At 45.4% G+C, this 10605-nt stretch overlaps 1 protein-coding gene across 1 annotated transcript in view; it reads right to left on the bottom strand.

The window, feature by feature from the left end:
• Window positions 1-850: 850 nt before the first annotated feature.
• Cdk5rap2 (CDK5 regulatory subunit associated protein 2) overlaps window positions 851-10605 on the bottom strand; it is a 171848-nt gene continuing 162093 nt past the window's right edge. The window contains exons 35-37 of the mRNA XM_032902842.1: window positions 6463-6589; window positions 1355-1401; window positions 851-947 (exon numbers count right to left, since the gene is read on the bottom strand). Of these exons, the coding sequence (XP_032758733.1) occupies window positions 891-947; window positions 1355-1401; window positions 6463-6589 (231 nt within the window). The 3' untranslated portion in view covers window positions 851-890. The remainder of the gene's footprint in view (window positions 948-1354; window positions 1402-6462; window positions 6590-10605) is intronic.

The following is a 10605-nucleotide window of genomic DNA, read 5'->3' as shown; positions in this document are numbered from 1 at the left end:
TAGAAAGGAGCCTGGAGTTGGGGAAAGGCAGAGGGATGAGAGAAGAAAAAGGACAAAGAGCTCAGCACAGAAAAGTAGTAGGCAAGGTGGAAGGACAGGAGATGATAAGAAACAACACGTCAGCATGATGGACTCCAGCAGAAAGAACACAGCTGCAACCAGGGCTAAGCCAGCTTTGTTTAATGCTCAGGGACCCATGCAGCTCAGGACAAGGCTACGAACAGTTAAATATGAAAGTCAGTGGGAGAGCTGCAGCAAGCAGTGTACTAGTCAGCAACACAGACAGTTGAGCAGACAGGAGACCAGCAAAAGCTGAGATCCACCTTCAGGTTCCAGTCTGTGTCATATACCTGAAACCACTTCCATCTGGAAGATGGCTCTAGGGTGGGCTGTGACTGTCTGGGGACGCATGGCGCCAACTCCACATGACCTCACCTCTCCTTAGACCCTGGAGTGGGCTTAGAGATATGTCAGACCTGAGGGCCACGTGGCTCCCAAGATAGTGCTGCAACTTGCAAGGGAGTTCAGGACCTGGGCTTTGAGGCCCACCCAGAATACGTGAATGACGCATTTGAAATGGAAGAATCTTCCAACTGCAGTGCAGGCTGAAAGCTGAGTTCTCAGACCTGAGGGTGAATGTGAAGCCCACCAGTGGGCAGGGTGTTCCAGATCAATCACAGCATCCAGAGCTCAAGGTTTTTCTGGTGCCTGACTGCAGAGCAATGAACCCTTTAAGATAATAGCCTCAAGCCCATTTTCAGACAAAAATCACTACACAACACCACACTTCCTCTGGCCAGCAGCCTTTGCTTCCCTCGCCACCAGGAGCCACAGTGAGGACAGAGACAGGTGATCTCAGGGTCACAAGCTTTATTAGCTGAAAGCTCTTCTCATGAGCCCGGTCTGCTGGGACTGGATGTTCCTGGATGGGCAGCTCTAGGCCTGAGCTAGGAAAAGGGGAAGAGGGAAAAAAGAGAGACAATATGAAATCATGGAGTTTCAAAGTAAGATCCCTGACAAAGTTAAAAGCAAGGTGCTGTTTTAAGACTTCTTTCAAAGACAGTTTGGTTAGTAAACATCAGAACAAAGTGACCATGAGCACACTGCATTCACTTATTCACTCACTCCCTCATTCATTAATTCCCAAGGACTAGACATATGCCTCTGTGTAGGCTTTGTTTGCTGAACTTCTCACTGGTGGAGCAGGGATCAGAGCGTCCACTGAGGATATCTGTGAGAACCTGGAACTTCTCACACTCTTCGGACAGAACTTACAGCTGGTTGTGGACGCAAAAGACATCCCTAACCCCTGGTGCCCAAAAGCGCTCAGTGCAAACAACTCAATTATCATTACCTCCAGGTTTCCCCTGGCTTTCCGAAGGACTTGGTGGGTGATGACCACTGAGGAGAAAGCAACAAACAGAATAATTAGAGTCACAGATACTAGAGGAGAAGAATGAAAACACAACAGTGAGCAGGAAGCCTGGACCCAGACGACTGGACAACTTCTGAAGCAGCCTCAACAGGCTCATGCTTGAACACGACGTGACCCTCAACTGGTAGTGCTGGTTTTGAAAGTACCCTAGTGTCATCTATGTTGCTGAGGTAAAGTATTCTGGCAAAAAGCAAGGCAGAGAAGGGTTTATTTTAGGTCACAAGTCTAGGTTCCAGTTCATCCCTGTACACATCACGGCAGCAGGAGCCTGAATCGATCAACAAGAACTCTGTCAAGAACATGGAAGCACGCATGCCTCTTGCTTGCTTGTGTGCTGCTCAATTTCTCTACTCTACTAGCTCAAACGTTCCCCTGCCGAGAGAATGACTGAGTCTTCCTGCATCAATGATTAGCAAGACAACGCCCTAAAGACTTGCAACAGGCCAGCCCAGTGTACCCCATCCCTCACTGAGACTCTCTTCTCAGGTGATTTTAGGTTATGGCACATTAACAATTAGTGAGGATCCTCCTAAGAACCTTGGGACTGAGATCGAGCTAACGAGAGTTGGCTGCTGGAGCCAAGCCTTGAAAGGCTATGTACACTTCTGGTTCTGGCCCACATTCTAGATTTTTTTGATCTACCAAGACACGAATAAGCTTCCACCACTGAAGATTGTGCTGCTCCGGTATGCCTTCCCCACCACGATGGATCATATCCCCCCAAACCAAGAACCAAAAGAGATTCCTCCTCCAAGTTGCTTCTCTCAGGATTCCTTCAAGTCCTCACAGGGACCCAAGGAGAAAAGTATGCATTCTATTTTTAGAGGCAATGCCAGGCTCCATGGCCACCTGACTCCTCTTCTGTAGCTGGGGAAGAACCATAGTGCTGGGCCATGTAGAGGGGAGGATCTGGTCAGCGTCCTCTGGTGTCTTGTGACCTCTGGGAAGCAGTGTGGGAAACAAGCCTACACTTGAAGGCTCATGCCAAGTGCCAGGGAACTCCTGTGAAAGCAGTTTTACACGGCCTTTCTTCAAGCATGCTCTTGGTATCCTGGGAGAAAAAGAACTCAGGGGATTTTGTCTCTTCCAGCCCTTCAGCTGGTATAACAGCTCAGCACGGTTCCCCAGGGCAAGCTTGTTCTGTCTAAGGAGGAGTGGCTAATCGGTAAGTTCAGAGGCTCCTGCTCACTGACACTTGACCTGTATCAGTTACCACACAAGAGCAACCATACAAAAAGAGCTTCCTTCCATAGTCCCTTCTTGTTCAGCACAGACTAAAACAGTGACACAAATACCAAATGTCTGGGTCTGATTGGGAATCTAAAGGCAGAACTTAGGAGGCTGAAAGGCAAGAGAACTCCCATGAGTTTGAGGCCAGCTTGGGCTCAAAGAGGGGAAAAACAAAAAAAGAATCCATTCTAGTTAGGACCTGGTGAGGGTCGAGAAGTACACTGCTCCTTAGAATTCAGGTCCTTGGTTTTTGCTTGCTGAGGTTACCTGTGACTCACCCTAGCACATGGCCCACTGCCCGCTTACTCAGAATAACTGTTCTATGGTTGCCTGGAGGAAATTATTTTTTCTTCATAAAACTTCCATTTGTACAAGTCTACAGACAGAGCATGCTTCATTTTTATCTGTGTAAAGAATTTTCCAGGTGTTCCCTGCCTTTCTATGTCTCCATCCTATTCGTGGCTGCAGGGTTCACGATGTGTCCTAGGAAGCCCCATATATCTGAGGCAGGATACAACTCTAGTGAGGACTGGAAGTTTTGAATTTTTCTGGGAAGAGACCTTCACTTTCTCAAGATCCATCAAGGGTCTGTGACCCAGAAAAGGTTGTCATGGCATGGAGGCTAAAAATAATCTTGAAAGACCACTGGGTGTTCCCAGTGAGTCATGCTCAACATAAGCACTAAGCAGCAGTTAGCTCAAGTTTTGAAGTCCCTCTTACATCTAAACAGGTACACCACCCACATTCCCACACTCGGAATCCCTGTTGTGATGAGAAGACAAGGTTCAGAGAGGGTAAGAATGCATTCCAAGTCAGACTGACTTCAGTGGAGAGACAAGCAAACACCTGAGCCACCTAGCTCAGCCCAGGCCTCTCCCACCCCCCCCAGAGACTGGAAAGGAAAATGCCTACTGGAGGACCCACTGAGCCCCACATCAGGTACTGACTCATTGAAGGCCTATCTGTAAGATAGGATCACTACTCTTACTTGGCAAAGCAGGATCTGAGGCACAGAAGTGAAGTGGACAGTGCCAGGCCATGGGCCTCAAGAGTGGTAGGGTTCCAGGTTCCTATGCCTCACCCTTTCCCAGCTCTAGTTTTTCTCATCCTTATCTCCATGAGAAGAAGTTAGGGCAGGGGATACCATGTCAATGTTACTGTTACTTCAAAACCTAGAACAGACTTGGCTGATTGAAGAGCTTAGGATATTGTGGGACTTATTGTTCTTCAAGACAAGAAGTAGGGCCTAGTACCAAGGAGTTATAGGGCAGACCCATGCTAGCTAACCCTCACCTGCCCTTGGTCAGGTTAGCTCCAGACCTGGCCTAGGAGACAACAATAGTGACGTGCTGACCATTTCCATAAGCAGCACTATGTCCAAATGACTGAAAAGGGGGAAAGCACCACGTACAGGGAAGCTGTTCTGTCCCCCATGTTGGTGGCATCACTCTCCTAAATCTATAGATGTGATTATAACTAGTACCAAGAGCCTGGTGGCCAACTTTGTTTAAAATGACTGTCCCTGTTTAGAGGAGGAGCCTATTCCTCAGAATTCGAGCCACTTAATGTATGTCACAGAGGAGGGCAAAGCTGAGACCTGGGCACATTTTCAGTCTTCATATACTGGCCCAGGACGTGGCAGAGCTTGGGTCTTGTTTTCTGATCTACCACAGTTTAAGGTCATAAACTGAACTGAATCCTGTTGGCCTCTGAAATTCCTCAACCGAAACCAGTATCAGCAGAAGGATCAGGGGGAAACCTGTGCTAGACTATTTCCTGAACTCAGGCTGTGTGAAGCACTACCTCTTACCCTTGCTTGCCCAGGAGTCTGGCCCAAATGTTCCACAGCACCTGAGCATGCCTACAACTGCCACTGTCACCCACATCTCTGAGGGATCCTCTTCCCCATAGGTAACATAAGTACCTCAGCCAGCCCCACAATATCCAGTCTCTTGAACAACCACCTGTCTTTCAAATCCATCCTTCCTCGACAGTCCTGCCTGCTGGAGTGGGTAGAGGAGCTCTCCTAAGCTTCCTGATCTCTCCATGCTCTGCCATTTGATATTCTGATACACACATGGACCATGCCACACTCTGCTGCTCCTTTGATCCCAGCCCAAAGGTTCTTTGTTCCACTTTACCTCTGTTATGGCTTGAACATGAAATGTCCCCTATGGACTCCTGTTTTTGAACACTCAGTTCCCAATGGTTGGGACTATTTGGAGAGGTCAGAAAGTGAGGCCTTGCTGATATGAATAGGCCTCTGGGACTAGGCCTTGAGAATGATAGCTTGGTCCATCTAATTCTGTCTGCCTTCTGTCTGCCACTTCATGTTACTATTCCCACACACAGGAACTGGTCCCACCACCATGCCCCTACCATGGTTAGTTTCATACTCTAAACTGCAAGCTGAAACAAACTTCTTTAGGTTGCTATTGTCAGGGGTTATATCCCATGGCAAGAAATCCAGCCAATGCACTGTTGCTCAAGTGAACGCTTTGGTATATCTTCAGCATGCCTGGAACACTCACTGCTCTCTTGCTTCTGGAGAATCTCAAGATTCTTCAGGAGTCCTGTTCCTGCTTGTCTGCTGTCTGACTGACATCCCTTAGAGCCAATCAGATTTAACCTTGAATCAAAGCCTCACCACTTTTCAGGTCCTAAGTAGGTGGTTATAAGTAGGCCCTCAGTTCATAACCCTGAAGCTTTATGCCCCCTCATCCTTTCGTAAGTCTAAGCTCCTTAACAACATAAACTATTGTTCCTCTTTCCTCAGAGCCTGTGAATAGGACACTGGACAGGAGTCTATGGCCTGGCCGTAACTGAATTTCATTCATTTGCAGTTCAAACTGTACTAATCTCATAGTCTTTTCAGAAGGTTCCCAGGGGGGCAGTTAAAGAGACTGCCTACTTAGCAATAATCTTATGTTCGGCGCCTCTCAGAAATGCTGCCCAGAGAGCATTCCTGGGCTGTGGTAGTGGAAAGAGGAGGTATAATTGGTGACTCCCCCAAGACAGGTAGTCTGACTGGCTGCCTGCATGGGCAAGGCCAGGCTGAGCTGCTGGAGAACCTGGTGGAAGCTGCTTGGCTCCACACACCGGTGAGTGTTGCAGGGTCGAACACAAAGCACACAGCTGTTGATAGCCTCTGCTATGGCTGGGTTAGAACCAGCACTGACCTTAGCCTTTCTTCCTCCTCTACTGAAGGCCATTGTAGGAATACCATGCAGAGCTTTCATATGAAACATGGCAGGCTGATCCTCTGCAGCAGTAGGAGGGAGCCACATTGATCTCCCCTGTAGGTCTTTTCTCCCAGATTCCCCTCCCTGCCTCAGCCTACCAGCCAGCTGTTATTCTATCAGCAAGACAATTCTGGATTCTCACACATAAGGCCTACTCCTCACCTCTGCTTGTGCGGGCCCTGTCCTGTCCTTCCATGTCGAGGTGACAGTGTCTACTCCTTGCAGAATCAGCTCAGAGGGCCCTTCCTCTACAGCACCCACCTCTAAGGACAGACACATTCCCAGCAGACTCCTAATTACCATGTTCCTATAATGCGCAATCTCACTCCATGAGAGGACAGTTCTGCCCAAGTTGACTGTGTGGGTCGAAAAAAATGGAGCAGGAAAAAACATCACCACCGACAAAAGCAGCAAAACACCGTCAGATAGGAGGCATGCTCTCAAAGTCTGGGCTCCAGAGAATGAGAGGTAGGGCTCTACTGTCAGCCCACAGAGGCAGGCAGGAGCCAGCTGGGGCAGCAACCCACCCCTCACGCACCCCTGCCTCTCACTTACACTGATCAAAGATGATTTTCTCCTGGTGCTTGCTCTGCTGCAGAAGTTTTGCTGTGTTCTGCAGCTTCTTTTCTTGTTCAAACAATTTTTTGTGTAGTTTGGTGATCTCTGCCTTCATTTCTCCAATCTAAAGAAGAAAAGAATTAGAAAAATATAATAACACAAAATACCAGATTACACAGGAGGAACTAAAAATAACATCAAAAGATGTTCAACCTCAGTAGCAAAATATCTGAATAAGCTAGAAGCCCCTTTTGCACATTACATTAGCAAAACTGGACAGAATCCTGGGTGGAGGAAAACCGTCAGGACCATGGTGGGGCTTGGGATGGTTGCGGTGCGGTAAGGACGCATGGCGTACTGAATTATAAATGCATGTATCCCTCTGACCTGCAATTCTGCATCACATCTACCCCTCGGAGTAATCACATCAGCACAAGTAGATGCCTTTCTCCACAGGCACTCGCCTTGGTACTGCCAGTGGCAAGAACAATAAGCAAACTGATTTGTTTCCCGTGAATCTGAATAAATAAGCTGTGGTACTTACATTGAAAGGAAGAACCGTGCGGCTATTAAAAAGGATGCCGTTGAGCTCTATTTATTGATTTCAAAAGATGATTATAATTAGTGAAAGAAAGAGCCCAAATCACCAGACTGAAGGCACATCGGAGGCACTTCTGTTTCATAAAAGGAAACCAGCTCTCCACATCAATAAACATAAATCAATGTGGTAACCAAACATCAATGGTGAGTTTAAAAGTTTTGTAGTTTCTTTTCAAATTTATTTTTATTTTATTTACTATTTATTTCAAGTATGAGTTATTTGCTGCATGTATACCTGTATGCCAAAAGAGGACATCCGAGTCTCTTTATAGAGAAACATTATGTGGGGGCTGGGAATTGAACTCAGGACCTCTGGAAGAGCAACCAGTGCTCTTAACTGTTGAGCCAACTGTCCGCCCACTGTAGTTTCTTTTTTGTTAACAGAAGCTATAATGCCAATTCAATGTTCTTAGTGTTCCAAGACAGTCCTCGGCAAGTATAGAACACCAGGCAGGACCGATTTTGATGTTGGTCAGAGTTGAGTATGGTGCCAAGTCCAGCATCCTGGGCAGTGGCTCAGCAGACTCCCTTAACTGGCTCCAAGGCCATAAAAGGGGACCCTGTTCCTCTTGTCTACACTGAACCACATCTGCTACCAAGAAGGGACAGGGTAAGTTGGCAGTTCATGTAATGTCCTTTCTAGTTTGTTTCCAAACTTGTTTATGGTATCTGTGCTTTCAAGAAAATAACAGGATCTAATTACACATTAATTTGACCCGTGAGCCACATGTATGGACAGAAAGCTGGCTGTATGGAAACTACCATATGCCTCACTGGAGACCAGATGAAGGCAAGCCACTGCAAAACACTTGGCTGGTAAATTAGGTGTGGGCGAGACAACTGTAAAAAGACGTAGGAGGAATGGTCTATAAGAATTCTCCTATATTCAGATTGCTCTGCAAGTGCCTTAAGTTTCCTCTTCATCTTAAAAAAACCCAGAAATTGTTAGTGACAGAAATACATTATGGATGTGGTTTATGAAAGAAAGAAGATGGGAAACTCCAATCAGCAGATCCATATTCAAAGAAAAGGCCTGGCCCTACATCAAAAGAATAGCAAATGAATGTACATTTGTCTGGTTTAAGCTAAACTAAAATGTTTAAGGTATGTATCATTTTTTGATTCCCTGCCTTAACCTCTTTTGAAGATTAACCAATCATGTCAGGTACAAAGACTTCACTGCTTCTCTAAAACAGATGCTAATTTCATCATTAGATTTGCTTTGATTTTCTAGTACAGGCCAGGAGCCCAGGAACACTTGTCTTCTAGTCACGATTTCACAGGCCACCTAGCCTAGGACAATGTTACCCTATAGTTCTGCATCTGTGACACTGAAATAGCAATCCATGGCTCACCTTTCATATGCTAGAGAACTGAGATTCAAAGGATACAGTGAAAGCCAAGATGGTGGTCTTAGAGGGAGAAGGTCCTTTCCTAGCTTCCTGGTTCACCCCATTGATCTTTCTACAGACAATGGCATATGGTTTACAGTATAAGAAATAATTCTGTGGCTAAAATGATGCTTTGGAGGATTTAGTGATATATGACTATTATTAGTAATAAAAGAACCCAAAACGGTAACTTCATAAAACTGAATACACATATGGACAAAAATGTATATACTAACATGGCATAACGCATTAATGAGGATATTACCATGGGATAGGATTTCAAGCTATTTGAAAAAAGCTTTGTGTTATACATATTCAAATACGTACGTATGTGCACATGTGCTCGTACCTGTGTGAACACATATAGACCAGAGAACATTGTGTGTCCTGTTCCTTCTCTCCATCTTTTTACTCTGAGGCAGCCTATGTTGAACCTGATGTTCACTGACTTAGTTGAATGACTGGCCAATTTTGCCACTACCCCTTCCCTCAGTGCTGTAGTCATAGTCATGAACGTCTAGGCCCAGAATGACAGGGGTGCTCAGGGCCTCATGCTCTGCAGTACTTGCCCGTCTGAGCCATCTCCCTGTCGGATTCATCTACTCTTTAAAGCTGTAATACTGATTTTATGCTTCAACTAACACTCCTTCCCTACTGGGTGCTCAGGAAGCCATATCATGACGGACAGCAGCAATGACCCCAAGCAGCAAAGAACTCCTTTCTTCTCTCTGAGCACCGGTGCTGTCCAAGAGCAGCTGTCAGTCATGAGTTTACAGGTTCTTTCTTACTACCACTACTCTAAAATTGTACAACTTCAAGCAAGCACTTAAAACAAGGAATTTTAAATATTTATGTCTACTGTTAAAGTGGATTTACATCTTCTTGTTCACATCATGAAGAATGTATACTAAGACAACAAGGTTCCAGAGCCTAGCTCTGCCACAATATGGCTGCACAATTCTGAGGCAAGTCATATAACTTTCTGAACAGTTGGCTCCTACTTCGGGAAAATGGGGGTTAGAAAGTGCAACTCTGCTAGCTAGGAAGAGAGTGGATGATTCCAACCCAGGTAGGTATGTTAATCACTCTGATCTTACCATTACACATGATACACATGTTTTGGAACCTCACAGTATGTCCCATAAAAATTTATAACTGTGCCAATATAAAACACATTGAAATTTTAAAAATGTGTAACGACATCTTGACCTAATAATTCAATGGATTCCATTTGTGAATGAAAAGAGAAAAGGCAAATTACCTAACTCCCTGAGGACACAATGATGGGTAAGTTTATAAGCACAGTAAGTCGTACCAAGTAGGTATTTAGAACCAAGAAACAGAAGACACTCCTCACAGAGGCCACACATGTCATTAGTGCTTGGCTTGGTTTCTGGGTTTTCTTAGGTATTCCTGGCTATTCTTTTCCTTCTCAAATAGAAAAAAAAAATCAACAGAATTGGATAGGAACCTAAAGGAACCCACCCAGAACCAGCAACTATCAATTCAAGACTGTACCAGTTTAGTCTCCTTCCAAGATTATTTTGAAACTAAGCATGTCATTTCATTTATAAAATATTTTAGTATACATCTGTTAAAAAGATTTTTTTTTTAACCTGGGATAGCACTAGCACACCTAGAAAGTGAAGATGACTCCTTGGTCCCATCTGAGCATGCCTAATCTGAAAACACCAAGTCCCAATCCCAGACTTTTAAAGCGGCAGTATCAGGGAAGCTCAGTGTAAAAATCGTCTATCAAACCCTGAAAAATAACCAAGGTCAGAAATTTCTTTTCTTCCTCCTCCACCTCTTCTTCTTTATTAATATAATTCATTTGACTCAGCACCCAAACAAGAATTGGATACATTGTAACAGCTACTATTTTTTAATCTATGGCTCTCCAAATTCCCTGGAGTGTTGACAAACAGCTGCCAGGGCTGCTCCAGGCTGGCAGAAATGAGGCACTTGGCAGCTGCACTTCTCAGAGACTTCCAGGGCATGCTGTGCTGCAGGATAGGATCTACCCTCCTTCTTCCTCAGTAGGATGGTATAGGTTCTAAACTCATCTGAGAACCTGAAATAAGCCATTTCCAAAGCAGCCCTGACCCCTCTAGGCAGAGGCCTCAGAATCAGTCTTGGGGTATGTCGT

This window comes from Rattus rattus, chromosome 1, assembly GCF_011064425.1.
Source record: "Rattus rattus isolate New Zealand chromosome 1, Rrattus_CSIRO_v1, whole genome shotgun sequence".
Classification (NCBI taxonomy): domain Eukaryota; kingdom Metazoa; phylum Chordata; class Mammalia; order Rodentia; family Muridae; genus Rattus; species Rattus rattus.
This window is presented reverse-complemented; position numbering and strand designations above follow the sequence as displayed.